Source organism: Brienomyrus brachyistius, chromosome 6 (genome assembly GCF_023856365.1).
Source record: "Brienomyrus brachyistius isolate T26 chromosome 6, BBRACH_0.4, whole genome shotgun sequence".
Classification (NCBI taxonomy): Eukaryota; Metazoa; Chordata; class Actinopteri; order Osteoglossiformes; family Mormyridae; genus Brienomyrus; species Brienomyrus brachyistius.
In genome coordinates, this window is record NC_064538.1 from 11,823,707 (window position 1) to 11,841,158 (window position 17,452).

At 42.1% G+C, this 17,452-nt stretch overlaps 1 protein-coding gene across 1 annotated transcript in view; it reads left to right on the forward strand.

Moving 5' to 3' along the window:
• Positions 1–598: 598 nt before the first annotated feature.
• Positions 599–17,452, forward strand: part of slc6a8 (solute carrier family 6 member 8) — a 31,352-nt gene continuing 14,498 nt past the window's right edge. The window contains exons 1-4 of the mRNA XM_049016715.1: positions 599–1,676; positions 12,497–12,628; positions 13,653–13,917; positions 14,812–14,944. Coding sequence (XP_048872672.1) covers positions 1,376–1,676; positions 12,497–12,628; positions 13,653–13,917; positions 14,812–14,944 — 831 coding nt within the window. The 5' untranslated portion in view covers positions 599–1,375. The remainder of the gene's footprint in view (positions 1,677–12,496; positions 12,629–13,652; positions 13,918–14,811; positions 14,945–17,452) is intronic.

Here is a 17,452-nt window from a genome sequence, read left to right on the forward strand (position 1 = left end):
TATAGAGGAGACATCTGGATTAGGCTATTTATAGCTGTCAAACACCAAAATAACATCGCAATTGCATATTTAATGTAATCAATTGATAAAAATGCATCGCTGTTTAATTTTACAAGAGGGAAACAAGCTTATTTTAAACTGTGCATTATTTAACATATCGTAGCTTGTTTAATTTCTTAAAATACAAAGGTGTAGTCTGTAGTAAAATTTGCAACGTTCAGTACTTTTATGAAAAGTAGATGTGACCATTTAAGTATATGTTACATTGTTACAATGAATGTACCGGTGGAATAATTACTGTTTCGAGTCACCGTAATCGAAATAGTTGTTATGGGCGATTAAGACCTTCACCAACACCCAGGCCAGGCTCAGATGTATAAATGGGGTAGGGGCTGTGCACGACGTAACGTTTCGCGGCGTATCAAAGAAAAAACAGCAGAGGGACGACAGACGGACGTAGAGAGAGAGAGAGAGAGAGAGAGAGAGAGTGAATGGGATCTGCTTGGGTTACGTGCAGGAACGAACGGGGATATGTATCCTTAAGGATGGTGGGAGGGGAGGGTGAGTGCCGAGTGACGTCCCATTGCACGGCTACCCTTTTAAAGCCGCCGTCAGCTCTGATGCGGTCAGTGTTCAGCCAGCCGGTGGGAAGCGAGGTGCGTGGCGTTATTGGCTACTTAACAGAAGACGATTTCCTAACGCGCTCAACTGAAAGATAGATTGGCGTCTAAGATGGTCTAGCGGGAGATCGCTGTTGGACAGGCGAATCGTATGTTTAGCGGCTAGGGAGCACTACGGCTCGCTGATTTTTTCGTCTTCTCTACAGTCTCCTCTTTGAGAGATACGTTCCCATGCGATTCTTCAGACTCACATTTAAGTGTTTCGTGGATTGTTTTTGAAGGTGCTGTCTACCTCGGTGATACCATTTTGTGAACGCGTCTAATTTTATTTTAAATTGCATATTTCGATTTATTTTTGGACAAATTCACGTACATCTAACCTTATACCTTCCCAGTGTCACTGCGATCCTTTCTTTGGTTTAGTAATCGAAAGGCACCTGCAATTTCAAAATTATAATCCAAAATAAAAATACTAGTGTCAACCATTCAGTTGACCTATGACTTTAACCCCTATACTGAAACACGAATCAGGGATCCGATTGTGTTTACATTTAGGGGTGGCAGACAGCAGGACAAAAGGACTTTTGGTGTGATTTCTTGGAAGAGAATTGAACTCTGAAAAACGATAAAGAGGACTCTACTATCTGGAACTGTATTGAATTGTTTCATTATCGGCGGATCATCTTAATTGGTTTCCCAATCAAGCAGAGCTGTTCGAGCAGTGACAGTGCTTTGTTTGCGAGTGAATACCTGGGATGGAGAAATCAACCCTGAACAGAGAGTGCTGCAGCGTGAATGTCCACCTTGTTGAGGAGAAGAAGGGTCAACTGATACCAAATGGAAGTGGACACCAAAGTGTGAATGGAGGCCTGGTTGCAAGTACCGGGACAGCTGGACCAGCAGCTGCCCCGGGAACAACGCCCCAAATACAGTCAGTGTACCCCCAGCGCGAGACCTGGACCAGACAAATGGATTTCATCATGTCCTGTGTGGGGTTTGCCGTGGGGCTGGGCAACGTCTGGCGTTTTCCCTATCTATGCTACAAGAACGGTGGGGGTGAGTATACTCTTGAACACCGAGTTATATATATATATAACATCTTCAAAAATATTGTTTGAAGATGCTACTTTCTGTTCAGTGCATACAATTGTCTCATCAAAGTTGACAAGTAGGCTATTTCCCACAATCACAAAAGCTAGGCTATATTAAAAACATCTGTCAATGATCAAAATTTAGACTGTTTCTGTCGGGAGATGTAACTGTGTAGAACTGATAACTTGTTGCAATTTAGTAATAGAGAATCATATAGTCATGCTCTTGCAGATAATTATCTTAAGTAACACAAAAATTCTCAAGTGCCCAATAAAGTGAAACGCTGTAACACTGAATCCAACTATCTGCACATCCTTGTGCGTAAAGTGAAACACGAGGCATCCCAAAAACTTACTGCGTCTCGTAACACAACACTAACCATGACAATACCTTACAGCGATTAGCAAGGACAAGAGACGTTTTTTGCGTTATGTTTAATTGTCCGATGGGGCAAAATATCAATTGACCCGCATTATTTTAAATGAGTTTGAAGAAGTTAAATGAAATTTCTTCATGTCCATTGAAAGTAAAGACCAAATAGGAGATGTCAAGTTGTCTGTGAGCTTTTTTATGTCACTGCATTATCACAGTGACGTACACTACACTGTTAAGCAATGTCTGTTTGCGTGTGTTTGTGCTTTCTTTAAGGCATATATTAGAAGCATCTGTGCTTTAAGTGTTCGTTCTATTTCCACATTGTGAGCATTTTAAATGTTCATTTGTTCACCAGCGTTCCTCGGTACCCTGCTACCGCAGGTCATAATGACACAGCTGTGCATCCATTTTTATCGCCTGCTGACATCTTGGTAACGCATTACGGTAGATACCCTGGCATCCCTGACTCGTGATCATGTCTGACGTAGTAAGGATCACGTAGAAATGAATACATGAGGGGGCATTGCATTCACTGCAATGATGCTAACATGAACGATTACGTTGCCGTGACGTCGGTAGATGTGACCATGAATGCGGCTTGTTGAAGCGCTTGTGCTGAATCAATGAGATGCCAGTCTGCTCAGTCTAACGTGTTCAGTTATGCGCTTGCCCACGCATAAAGTGTGAGCTGCGTGTTTCCTAAGTTACGCAACATCATCAGCTGAATACTAGACACTTGGCGCATCAATTTCGGGATTATTCACTGATTCCTATAGTGTAAACATTATATTTTATTTTTAATAATGTGGTGATTGTTTTCTTAAATGGGATTTTGTAGCTCACCATTAGAACAAATACACAATATATTTTATTTCGCAGGGAATAACCAAGCAAGCTTAATATCGGACTAATGGGCTGATGAAGATCGTTAGTCTCCTTCGCACTACCCACAATCCCTTTAGTCAAATTAATTTGCATTGATATCGGTCATTGCCGTTTGCGTGAGATCACGTGACAACGCTGGGGGGGGGGGGCGTTTTGTCTGAAACACTCCATCGCGCTCGGCTTCAATGTGAAATAGCGGAATCGTAATTAAAATAGCAAAAATTTGCAAATGGTGCTTTTCGTGAATCCAAGATGGCTGACAAGAAGAATCAGCGAAAACGGTTACTTTTAGTCACAATTCATGGGTGGGTCGGGATATTTTTGGCGCACCATTCAGGAGCTTGGTAAAAAAATAACTAGATAAAAATGCTAAATGCGCCTATTTATGTGTATAGTTGACTTGTTAAAACATTTACATTATTTACTGCAAAGGTTTCAGTGATCTAATTGTCAATTAGCTACCGTATGCCAATGATAAAGGAATTGTGAACCGAAATGTGTTATTGACTTACGTATCTAATCACCATGACTTACGTATTTTATTTTCTCAGTCATTTAACGTGTTTAAATTAAGAAGTATATTGAAACGCTTGGTTATGAGAGACGCTTATTATATGCAAATACAGCATTGACTAATTGTTTATTTATTGTTTCCTGAATTTACCTGAGAGTTGTTTAGTTTAATCATGTTAATGCAATACATTTTCATGTTTATATTTAGATATTAGAGAGGCTGGGTGTAACGGCTGAATTTGCCGTGTACGTGTAAACTTTATACACGCTCAGTGAATCACTCTGCAGGATCTCCTGCTGCATGGAAAAATCCCATAACTGAATGACACATCAGACACTAAAAATAAACTAAACCTAAATAAGTCATCTAAATTAATGTACCAGACAGACAAATATAAATGTTAAATTCTGTATAGATAGATAAATAAATGTTTTTTAGGGGAACTTTAGGTGCGAAAAGGGGGGAGCATCAAGCGTCCAATAACGGGACACATATAGTGCAGTTACGGAAAAAGGCAACAGGATCAGAAGGGAAAAAGGTGAGAAAGCGATGTGATGGGGGAGGTTCAGATATACTATGAAACTAAAACAGTCAAGGTAAGGTTTCCTCAGTCATTCAGATAGCTGTAGATCATGAAAAATGTCTGGCAGTACCTGGAGTAAACCAAGGTTAATAATTACAGCAATGCAGCTCTTCTCGGTAAACCTTTTCCTAGTAAAAATGACAGCTTGACAAATGTGTGTTATAAAAACTTTACCTAATGGTCCTGTACAAGTGTTCCCTGAGTGTAACTGATTTGTGAACTGTGAAATTATGCTGCCTTTGTATTTTGACTTGGATTGCTAATAGAACACAGACAGGAATGTTAACTTACCCCGTTGACATTTGAAAGCGCTGGTCTCCAGCAGGTTTCAAAAGATCAAGCATCAGGTGGGCTGAACTAGAAATGAATTTCAGGTATAATTACTTCGCTCATAATTTATTCAAATTTATGCACTGAATAAATTTCTGATGTCTAGAATGGTGTGTCATTTTTTAAAATATATATATGTAGCTGAGAAACATATATTTGTGACCAGAACAAAATGCAAATCTGGCAGATTCTGGGTCAGAGGCAACTCAGGTGGTGAGTGTTGATCATTTTATCTGTTATGAAAGAAAAACATTATCACTTTATTTCTCAATTTAACATCAAGCATGTAAATGTGCCTGAGGGCTGATGCCTCATTCCTAAGCTGTAATATGCAATATGGCTGTAATGAATGGGTGAAATATCTTCAGCTATAACTGAAGTATTATGGGAATATTATTATGCTGTAATGTAGCAGCCTGTGAGCTGAGGAACATTTTACTGGGTACCTGATATCTGCAGGCGATGCTTCTTCTCAGTGTCAGTTTTCATTTGCTAGGAACAGACATGGATACACCATGGATTTAAGGCAGAATTTCTCACACAGTCCTCTCAGTAGCCACTTTATTAGGTACACCTGCTCACAAATGCTAACAGGTGGAAACGGTATATGCAGGGGTCAAGGGATTCGTTTACTGTGCGACTAAGCATTACAATGGCCAAGATGTGTGATGTAAGTGTGAATGTGGTGTGACTTTCTGGGCCAGGCGTGGTGGTCCTAGCATCTCCGAGAAAGCTGCTGTCCTGGGATTTTCACTCGCTACAGTGTCTGGAGTTTACACAGACTGGCTCGACAAACAACAACACTCTGTCACAGACAGTTTTGTTACTGAAAACACATTTTTAATGAGAAACAGGAAGAGAGAATGTCTAGACTTGTTCCAGGTGAGGAAGTACAGAAATATCAGTTCATTGCAACAGCGCTGTGCACCGAGGCTTCTTAGAATGTAACTCGCCAACTTTTGAAGCGGTTCTACGAAAAAATGTGTCACGATCGGGGTGGTGCAGCAGGTGATTGTGCGGGTAGGTGCGTCAGGCGAGCGAGCAGGAACAGGCAGGCAAGTGGGATACGGGGTAAACGGGTCTTTAATCGGGAACAGGAATGGGCGAGACAGAACATAGGCAAAGACGCTCACCAACATCAATGACGGACAAGGGAAACCGGGGAGACCAGGACTTAAATACACAGGACTAATCAAAGTAACTAGACACAGCTGGGTACAATCGGGGAAGTACAAAAAAAATGCAACTTGTCATAAACTATTGTGAAATTATGATTTTATTTAAGTACCAAGCCCAACAGTTCACATGATTAGATTCCTTAAATTTGTCCTAAATTGACACGAATCTCCTCTACAGATTTTGGAAACTTATGAAGAACCTACAGTACATAAATATTATTTTGAGCTGACCTAGTGAAAGTCCACACTTAAATCCCGTTGAGATATTTTGGAAACTAGAAAACCATAACCATAAACTAATGAATGTGACTGAGTTGAAGTAGATCTTCACTAAGTACAGGAAGTGTTAGATTATAGTCATCACTGCCAAAGGTGTTATAACCAGTCATTCAGTGTAAGTGTTAAGTAATTATTCATATGTGGTTAGTATGTGTTACGTAACATTAATAATATTCAGTGTGAAAATCAGTCTTGGGAAATAAATTATGGCAGTCTAATGTTACAGATTTAACAAGCTTGTATAGGTAGTTCCCCACGACCCAGTAGGATAAGCGGTTTGGAAAATGGATGGATGTATAGGTAGTTGTAGTATACCTCTATTTTGATTTATATTTTAAGATGGATATGTATTTCAAAATATGAGTGATAGTATAGTGAAGTATCTAATCACCAGGGTATTTATCCTTAACTTCCTCAAAACTGTATAATAAAGAAAGAAAACTGACCAGCTACTTTTTGTGGTTCAAAATAAGACATCTGTTTCAATTCTGGGTGAGCCAGGCAGCAGGTATTTGTTAATTTAAAGGGAAAAACATGTTGAAACAACAACTGATGGAGAGTAAAATAAATCAAGTAGACAACCCTGATCATCTAGAATAGATGTATTGCAGAAAGGTGATATTTTATGAAAACACTTTTGTGTTCTCTTGAATTTCCTTTCAGTCTGTTTTGAGCTAAAGTATTATCTTTGCAAACTATACCTCTCCCTGCAGGAGGCCTGATAGAATTATGTTATCTTTCCATGTTTCGATATGTTTATCCGGGGCAGCGTGGTGGTGCAGTGGTTAGTGCTGTTGCCTCACATCTATAGGACTAAGGCTTGAGTCTCCACCTAGGTTACAAGTATGTGGAGTTTGCATGTTCTCCCCATGTCTTCGTGGGGTTTCCTCCGCGTACTCTGGTTTCCCTCCACAGCGCAAGGACATGCTGAGGCTAACTGGAGTTAGCCTATCCAGAATTGTCCATAGGAGTGAGTGGTGATGGGCTGGCCCCCTATCCTGGGTTGTTTCCTGCCTTATGCCCATCGCTTCTGGGATAGGCTCTGGACCCCCTGTGACCCAGAAGGATGAGCGATTTGGGAAATGGATGGATATGTTTATCTTTTCTTCATGTCAGCCAAATCAAGTTTGATGTGCATGTTTACGTTCCCGAAGGAAAACCAGCATGTGTTGCCTTAATGGTCACCTTTGATTTCATCGTACTATGAGGAGCTATTAAGACGTTTTGCGTTTCACTTAATGTAATATAAACACTTTATGTTTTATTATGTCTCATGTTTCCTGCTAAGAATGTTCACATCACTTTTTTCACTGCTATACCTTGCACTGATATCATTTTAGGAAAACGCGATTTATCCTGAGATTTTGCCAGTACATTCTCTCCACCCCAAGCATTCTCCTAAAAGTCATACAGTCAGTGGGTGGTGGTTGCTTTTGTTTCCACTTGGGCTCCAGTGGCATACCGACACTTATTTTGTGGGCAACATGATTTCCCAAATGGGCTCTTTGTGTCATGCCAGTCAGGGAGCCTATTGTGTATACTGCAAACAGCAGTAATTCCTATCCTCTAGACAAGAGAACTTCTCTTCCATCCTTGTGTCCACAGAGGAAAGGATTAAAGTAAATTCCTCCAGTGGAGGAATCGGGCTGAGACTGACCTGCCCTACAGTGGGCAAAAAGGGCACAGCTGCCAGCTGGTGGGAAGAACACAGGAGAAAAACATAAGTCCTGGAAAGACAATGGGGCATTCACTCTAGCTTGGCAGCCTGAGAAAGAAGTTGATGAGGGGCTGGAGGACCATTGACTGATTCCCTGAAATTTCCTCTCAGAAATGCTTGCTTTACCCCCAATGAGGGGCTCTAAGGTAACACTCAGAGTTTTTCTCAGCCCGGGGTGCCAGGCTGTGTGTCAGATTGTGTGTGTGTTCACATTCCTTGGAGGTTCCTCAGAGGTTTTAATTCAGATTCACTTCTGAGAAGGACACTTTTTCACAGGCCACGGACACAAAGTACCTGTCTAGCGCAGGCTGCACCTCCACTCTCTCCACTCAAGTCATTGCTATGTGTCGTTCACCTTGATGATCTGTTAGCATTAGATTTCCGCAGCCTAAGTTTAGGATTGAATTACAATGACACTCAAGTATCTAGTCCATCGTTTCTTATCATTGGTCTTTTTACACCAGAACAAACTAGAACATATATGGCATAGCAGTGGTAAGAACAGCCGTGTTTTTAGTCCTGGTTTGGAGTCTCGTTACGGTCATGTGTAGCGTAAAGCTTATCCTCAAAATGTGTGCATGTGTGAAGGAGAGTTCAGGTTCAGAAAGACCATGTAATTGCATTCATCAAGGAAATGCTGTGGGTGTAGGAATGCTAGACTTTTTGTTTTACCTGAGAAAAATTCTGTGATGGTCTCCTTGGTTAGTTATACTTCATGGCTGCTACATGACTGTTGTTATTGCCATGACACTTGTTAACGCCGGCCGTCTTTTAGAAACAGACGTTGGCAGACAATTCCCACAACAGAATGAATCGGTAATAGTAAAGCTTAGCATCGCAACAAACTTCCAGATATGTGTGTTTGGAAGTGTCTCATCTTCACGTTAATTATCTTAAATGTCTTTACAAAAGGGACCGTATTTCAGAGGTCAGTCCATCAGCTGAGGCTGTGCAGTGAATATCAAGAATAAGTAATTCAGTCATAAATGTTATTTAAGACATGGACAAATATGGCCAAATGAATGCGAGTAATCTTAGTAGGCAGTGTGTTCCCATTTATCAGTATTTACAGGAACTGGGTGTTTGCCGCAGTGCTGACCTGATTCTTACTGTCAATTGAAAGCCTAGTTAGTGCAACATTACCGTCCGGTGTTACTGAACAGCTTGAACAATGTCATTGTGACTATGCTTATTGAGAAGAGATGCCTTCGTTTTCCACGGGAACTGCTGTAAAATGCCGTCACCAAGTTCACCGCAGTCTGGAAGTTACTGTCCCTTCCACCCTGCACTAAAGTGATTTCCACTGTCCCCACGAAAGCAGGATTACACACACAGCAGATACTCCACAAGTCTTACTTAACAAAGGTTGCAAATATACCGTTTTTACTCGTTTATTCATCCATTTTCCATAACCACTTGTCTGGGTCACGGGGGCTTCGTATTTGCTATAAAAAGCGTGTTTTACGATGGCTAATTTGCTCTCTGTCATGCATCAGCATAATATACCATTAAGATACTTAATCTAGGTTATATTTTCTGACATTTTATTATGATAAAATACCTAGCAATAATTTTGATCCCTGTTCTATATAATCTGTTTACGTGAATTGCTATTGAAATAACTATAAATTACCTTGTCATATATATATACTATAAAGATTGCCTGGTGCCTCCTTAAAACTCGCTGGCCTGATTTTGGTCTTATGCTGCTGTACTCATCCTGTCTTTTATTTATTTTTTTAATGCCCAGGCCCGTGACTGACGGGCCGCCTTATGCCCCTCCCCCATCATCAGCAGCAGGCGGCGCACACTGCATGCCAGCACTCAGATTTATGAGTGCTGCAGTGAGCCCTCCACTTGTCCTTGGCAGTATGGATGCAGGGTGTACCAGCATCATGTGATTCTGCCTGTCCTACCCTCGGAAAGGGGACAAACTTGCATGCCCCCTGCTAATAATTCTATCAGCAATTATAATGGCTTGCTAGCATAGCACTGTCCCACCCCAATAACACTGTCCTCTCTTGAAGCAGAGACTATATTCAGATGCTAAGTGACATTGTATGAGGCTGTCGGTCAATAGTGCCCCCATCCAATCCGTTTATTTTATTTCGTCTGCAGGAAGTAGCCATCGATTTCCTGGGCATCCTTTATAAATAAAAGGTGTCTTTGGGTGGGGGTCGCCTCGAGGCTGAGCGTGAGCAGAGGACCCATGTGGATGCCTCCAGATTACAGCTGGCTCCTCACCCCACATGGAAGCCTGGTTAAGAAGACTGTCCATTAATCTTTTAATCTCCTCCCAGAGACCCATTCAAGGGTTCAGTATGGGTGCAACCTGAGTCCGTTCAGGATGGGAGACGACGTGACCCGGGGGGGGACAGAGCGACCCAGGGGAGTTCGGGGTGGGAGACAGAGTGATAGAGTTCAGGGCAAGGGGCAATGCGGCATGGTGGGGGGTTTCATGGTGGGAGACGATACAGCCCAGAGGGGAAGTTCAAGGTGGGGGTGGGAGCGATCCTGAGCAGCAGCACCAGTTTTTAAGCAATACCTCCTCAAATGTTTTTTTTTTCCACATATATTCGCATCCTGTTCCTTGTGTGGGATGAGATGTAATCTGCTCCAGACTTTCATCTTATTAACTATAATTTTTTTAACCTGCCTCTTGCAGGCATTCATATAGGATATTTCCAGGAATATCATAGTTACTTGGTACCTTTTCAGCTTTATTAATATTTTTTATAATTGCATGACTGAATGTAGTTGTGTAAAGTAAACAACTTATAGATTATAGCCTTTATCTAATCTAACATCCAGCTAATCTTGTACTGTCCGTACTTTAGCCGATGTGAGTGTTCTCGGCAGTTAATGCATTACGCTCCAGATAAACACATCTTCCATCTGCCGTCACTGCCTGTGATTCCTGGGTTTCCGTGTGGACAGGTTGGGACACGGTCAGTGGTTCTACCAGCACCATCAGCAGCAGACAGACAAATTTGATGCCCCTGCCCCAAATTTAGACACTGGTAACAGCCCTCCTGATTGGCTGACAGCAGGATGCACCCGCCTCATTCAAGCAAGTCCCCTCAGTGCTATGGCCAAAATGGAATCGCGTCTTAATAAACTCACTAACTAAAAGTGTTTCTTACCAAACCTTTACCTAATATTCTGTCTAAACTATGGTTTCAAAGACACTTTGATTATTAATTATTTCCTAGAGTTCCATTTCAATAATTAAACAATACTTTTATAGTTTCGCCACCAAAATAACAACGCATTTAACTGTTTAATTATGTTCGATATTTGTATTTAAAACCCACTTAATATTATTATAGGTTTATCATCTGGAAGTATCGTATGTTCTTTGATAATGATAATGCAGATGAAGTGTTGACTGTAAGGGCAACGGAGGTGAAAGCCATGCAGTTTTTGTGGAGTGTCTCTTTGTTTTGAACAGAGCAGCTTTTTACTCATGCATTATGGGCGAGGTGTTTATGACCTAGTAAGATAAACGCTAAGGGTATCCTTCAAAAATGCATCCTCTTACTGTGACCTATTTTACCGGGAGATGCCCTGTCTGCCGTTACGTCATTCCTTTGTTCAGCTCTGCTTACCGAATTACCACAGAAGAAAGCATTAAATGCCTTTAAGATATGCCTTAGCCAGTGAGCGGTCTGCGCTCCTTCTGTCCTTTTGTAGGGGATGCAGTTCTCCTGACAACTCTCTGCTAAATATCCAGCTACCCAGAAGGTGCTGGACATGAGTGCTGATTGGTCCCTACCCCCCTGCCTGCTCCCCCCCAGCTTTTTCCGCTGCCTCCGCAGTGTGTATGACTCACTGGCACGTTGTCATTGCTCCATGCCAACAGTCACGCTCTTGCGCGTCATTCACTGCCACTGCAGTCATGTCCTTCGCTTATAAACGAGCCTGATTTCCCGCCTCATTCAGCACCTCGCCCTGCTTATCTCCCTATGCTGCTCCTTGTCCGCTGTATTAACCTGCCCGTTGCCATGATTGCTCGCTGTCAGTTTCCACGTGACCCCGTTCTTTCTTTCAATTTGCTTATTAGCTCTGTAGTCATTGCGTAAAACAGCAGCTTCATTCGGGCCCCCATTTACGCTCGTACATGGAAGGCTATTGATACTGCGTCTTTCTGTGACTTGCTTTAACATCCCGTATAACTTTCTGACTCGTTGATGAGGCTTTAACCCTCAAACCACCTGCTGTCAATGTCGGCAGTAGGAGCAGGGGGCTGTAGACGGCGCAGATGCTTTCCCTGGTTATGCAATGCAGGCCACTCTGAATAGCTTGGCCTCTTCCGTATCATCGGCCGGCCCTATCGGAATCTCCACAGAGATGGGTGATGTCACCTTCACTCCATTCAGGCCGGTGTACTGCTCGCCGAGTAACCCACCCCCCCCCCCCCCCCGTCGCCCCCATCCTCCTAACATGCCCCCCCCCCCCTCCCCGCGCCAGCATAAGCCTCTGCCACTGGTGTCACTTCATAATCGGTCGGTTATTACGGACGAAGATCTGGCTTGTGTTTCGGAGTCTGCCTCAGGCCAGCTAATGCGGCAGCTGCCGCAGCGTTAGCACCGAGCGCTAATCTCTGAACAGCTTCTGTACTTCAGTCCAGTCACTCACTCAGTCTGCGTTTCAGCAAGTCAAGAGAATAGACAAGGCCTGCATCTGCTCTATCTTAAAGGGCAGTTCACTAAGACTCCTAACACACTTCTCATTTCATCAGTTGGGATCATCTTCTACATAAATACCACTATAAATGGTTATTTGCTTAAGTGAGCAGTAAATGGACTTTCCTGCTTTGCCGATATCTGTTCCTCTGTAACACGTAGTGCTACTCAGAAGTTCAGTAAGTATTAGTATTACCTGGATTCCAGTTTCTCACCAATCTCTTTCTTTCCCTTCCAGGAGTGTTCCTCATTCCATACCTGTTGATTGTAATAGTGGGTGGTATTCCAATCTTCTTCCTGGAAATTTCTCTTGGCCAGTTCATGAAGGCGGGAAGCATCAATGTGTGGAATATTGCACCACTTTTTAAAGGTACATTCTCTCTCGTACACCTTGGATTTCAGTCTGGTCTGGCCAAGTAAGTTCAAGAGTCCTTTCATCTGTGTAGATATTACCATCTTTTTCCTGTATATAAGTGTTCTATTTACATGACTCTGAGAAAGCTCTGCACAAGAATTCCAATGTGCCTGGAATGTTGGTTTTATGAACAAATGGCAAATAAAAATCTCATATCTCGTAGTTTCTTAAGGTCTTGCTAGTTAACGCTAAGAGGGAGATTCCTTGCATAACGACTTATCCAAAATAAGGTCGTGCAGAAACAAGAGGCCACAATGCAGAGAACACCCAAGACTGTATCACAGTTTGTCGCAGGGCACACAGTCGCACACAGGCATTTACCGCAGGGAGTTTGGGGACACCAGTTATATCTTTGGGCATGCTGGAGTGCCGGAGGGAAACCCAAGCAGACTCTACACACACTGAGCAAAAGCAGGAATTAAACCCGCATCCCTAAAGATGTGAGGCCACTGTACCGCTCCCAGAGCCACTCCAGTGACTACTGGAACTATGACTTAGAAACACTGCACGAGAAGCTATTCCCGTTTATATGCTGAGATTGGCGTGACTCGTACAAACGTATGCATTTGCAGTATAAAAGTTAAAATGCGCAAAAATTTTTCGTCATGCATACTTGTTTTATGTACATTTGCACTGTCATGACAAGAAATCACATTTATAATGCAGATAGATTCTTGTGTACCAGTTATTTCCGTCTCTGTTTATATATCTTTATGCAGTTTTCAGTTTGTTTATACTTTCGTTGGGTACATGTTGTCAGGGGCTCGGCCATTATGCACTGAGGCAACTCATGAAGTAAATGCCTCGATCTGCCAGCTATTTTCCGGTGCCATGCTGGACTGTTCCCACCACCTTGAACGGTGCTTTGTTGTCTCCCGTCGTGCAGCTGCCGTACCAGAATGATGTGCAGCTGGTCAGAATGAACTCCACACTTTTCTTGAAATTGCTCTGACCTTCTGCTCTTGCCTTCTTATTCTAGGGTTAGGCTATGCCTCAATGGTGATAGTGTTCTTCTGCAACACCTATTACATCATGGTGCTGGCCTGGGGCTTCTACTACTTTATCAAGTCCTTCAATGCTACGCTTCCCTGGTCGACCTGTAACAATCCCTGGAACAGCGAGACCTGCATCGAGATTTTCCGCCACGATGAGTGCCAAAACGGCACCATTGGCAACTCCAGCTTCGGCAACTTGACGTGTGAGGAGCTGGCAGAGGGTCGCTCGCCCATCATTGAATTCTGGGAGTAAGTTTCTGTAGCACAGTTCACTCAGCCAGTCACTGCCTTTGTTTCGTCCCTTTTGATTGGGTAATCACTCCGCACTCTAAAATTATAACATGCTCTGTTTCCTTTCAATGTCATAACCAATGCCAGACAACATGCAAACAGAGATCCTATTTATACCATAAACCATATAATAAATGTTCAGTAAAAGAGCATTTGTGATGTAGTGTCTTGGTTTAAACATTGGTTTATGGACTGCATGCGCTGACAGATAATTTTACCATTTAGCAAAAGTGGTCTTTTAAAGATCTTGGTATTTAGGGCTGAATGACAAGAGATGGTTCATAGTGACTATAGTTTGTTATGTTCCATCCCCTTACCTTTTTTTCCTGAACCTTTTTATTTTTAAAAAAAGGAACCAAAGAGCTGTAACGTAAGAAAATGAAGCCTGGCATTTTTCTTATTAAGCAACACAAATAACCAAATGGTATTTATTATTCAAAATGGTCTTTGGGTAACACTTTATTTAAAGCACTCATCTATAATGAATTATAGATACCTTCACAATGCATTATAATGTATTCATAAAGCATTATAAACATGGCTATAACTATTTATAAAAACTATTTATAAAAAGGCATAACACATTATAGCCATGTTTATTATGCATTATGAATACTCTATGAAGCTCTCATCTATAACACACTATAGATACCTTGCATTATAATGGTCAGTATGAGCCATATGAATGAAATGGCAAGAAGGTGACTTGACTTGACTTTTAATAGCTGACTGCCTGAGGATAGGGTTAGTAGTACCATAAAAACAATGACTGTTTATGAAATATGTTACATTTTTTGTTTAATTGTACAACTACTTAAAGCCACCTATGTTAACTATTGTCTCCTTTGGCAGAAATAAAGTTCTGAACATCTCAGATGGGTTGGACCAACCTGGAGCCATGAACTGGGAAGTGATGCTGTGCCTCCTGGCTACGTGGGTCATGGTGTATTTCTGCGTGTGGAAAGGAGTGAAGTCAACCGGCAAGGTGATTAAACGGCGCTGTAATTAGGCCCAGGAAAGCTGATCCTGGCCTCTTGTTGAAAGCCATGTGAAAGCTGAGTCACGTTTGTCTTGGTCAAGGCCTCATCTGTCTCCTACATGCATTTGTTGTATAATACTGGGTGATGGTTTAAGGCCCAGTACATTATGGGACTGGAATTCTCAATCATCTGCCACATTTTAGCCTGGAGTCATAAACTGGGAAGTTGTAGTCCTGAAGGACTGTAGTCCTGAAGGACTGTAGTCCTTCATGCATTCACTGTTGTTTTTGGTTGGGCGTTTAGTCTGAACAGTAATGGTGTCACTCCCCTTTGCACTGACATCCAGTGAACGCCAGAAGTTTAAAGTATTCGCCTTTCTTCAGGGTAAGAGTGTCTGGAAAATTTTAATAAAGTTGCAGTCATGATAAGAGTAAAAAATTAGGGCCTCTTAACTTGACAGACACTCTCAGCATCTTCTGAAATCTGCTACATTCATCTGAGAACTTGATAGTTCGGATTCATGCATTGTTCTGTCAGTGAAAGAAACGTAACATCTCCCAAAACGATGAAATAAAATACTGGTTTAAACGTATAGTATTTCAAGAGAGTTGTATTTCAAGTTTCCTTATTATTTTTGAAGATTTTCCCTTTGACATTCCATCATTTGTTTATGTTATACATTTTCCTGTTACTGAAATATAACATTATTTGGAATTATAATTAGGGTATACTATTCCAGAGGTGTGGCAGATCTAAGAAAAAAATAAATAAGCGCTTCTTTGAAACCAAACCCTGTTTCACATTCAGTCTCCCTGCCCTTTTGAGCTACCTGCTGAGGGAATTTAACTGATGTAACAGAACATGATTCAAACAAAGTATAAAGGGGAGGAAAGGATAGATGTAGCAACATCAGTAGCAGGGAGGTTGTAGATGTCAAACCTTAACGTTTTCCCCCCTCTCTTGCTAACCTCTGATTGGTGGGCAGTGATAGGTGGACTGCAGTGAGACATGACAATAGCCCTGTTCTAGTCAGGAGGTGGGGCCAGTGTTGAATCTGATTTATGATGTATTTATTAAACAGTCATTGTTTAGCATTGTCTGACCATTAGCAGCATTTACAATGTGTTTGCTTTATTGATTTAAGTTTTCACTGCACTATATATCACTTAAAGAGAAACCTATTTGCTCCGGTCTGGAATAAATTATTGAAATATACCCATTAGCTAAAAAGTGTATGACATGATTTTCTGGATGCTAATGATGAAAATTCCCACATTGTTTTCCTTAGTCATGTTGTCGCTGCTCTTCCCAGCCGTGAAATCGGCCTTAGCTACGAATGAGGCATGTCGACATGGCGAATCGACGGCCATGTCGAATGCCGTTGCGAATGTGACTCGCATTCTCTGAGAAAGGCCAGCGTGTGAGCGGGTCTGTGTCCATTATCAAGCAAAACAAACAGAAAAAGACAACGATAACTTAGGTTTGTCCTCTAGTTTCAAGACAAGGAGGGTTTTAGGTTTTACGTTTCTTTCGAAATCCAGCCTTTTTTTAAAACGAAGATGCGATTAACAGAGCTGCAGCTATAGTGCGCTCTTCTAGCAGCAGGTGATGCCAGGACTAGTGCAGAGTAGGACAGAGGAGACCACATTATGGGCCACTATCAATCAAATGTGCTTGACAGAGATGTACGTAGCACAAATGTCTGACTTCTGTAGAGCAGCCGTCTCTAGCCAGCAGGGGCATGGAGGAGAATGAGCAGGTCCTCAGTTAAAACAGCGTTCTGCGGGACATACTCCTCACACCAAGCTCAGATTACATCCGGCTGCTGAGTGGCAAGGACGACTGCCGCTGTCGGTGAATGATGATGACGTGGCTCTGTAGCTCGCCGTGAAAGGACTTGGCAGCGGTCCGCAGAGCCACATTTCCATTCGTGTCAAACGGCAGCCGCAGTGAAAGTCAGGCAAAATGGCATGCCGCGGGATTTAAAAGTACAGCTGCGGTCATCCGGCGTGTTGGTGCTATCGGCCACTCAGATTGCTGCAGGTTCAAGGTTCAGCGTGTTTGGATATTCCAGAGATTAGATAAAGGCATCCCGCAGCTTTATTCACTTCTGTGAGCTTGGTCATAAACGTTGGACAACTGTTAGAAGTTTGAAAATCAATGTATAAGTCATGAAGCAATTGGGAATTATTCCAAAGGCTTATCGAGGTCAGGGTTAAAGGGGTGGGGGGCCTGGAGCCTATCCCAGGCAGCACTGGGTGCAAGACAGGGGTACACACTACTGGAATGCCAGAAAGTGGGTGGTCCTCTCCAGTGACTCATTAGGTAATTTGCAAATCGATTGTTTGTTTAACGTCAAAGTCATTACTGCATAATTATTCTTATTTCTTTTTTGGTAAGTTAACACATTAAGATATTAGGTCTGTAATCATAATCGTAGCTGTTATGTACAGTGACAATCTAGTTACTTTTAGTGTTTCTGTACTAGCTTAGCTGTATTTATCACTTAGCAG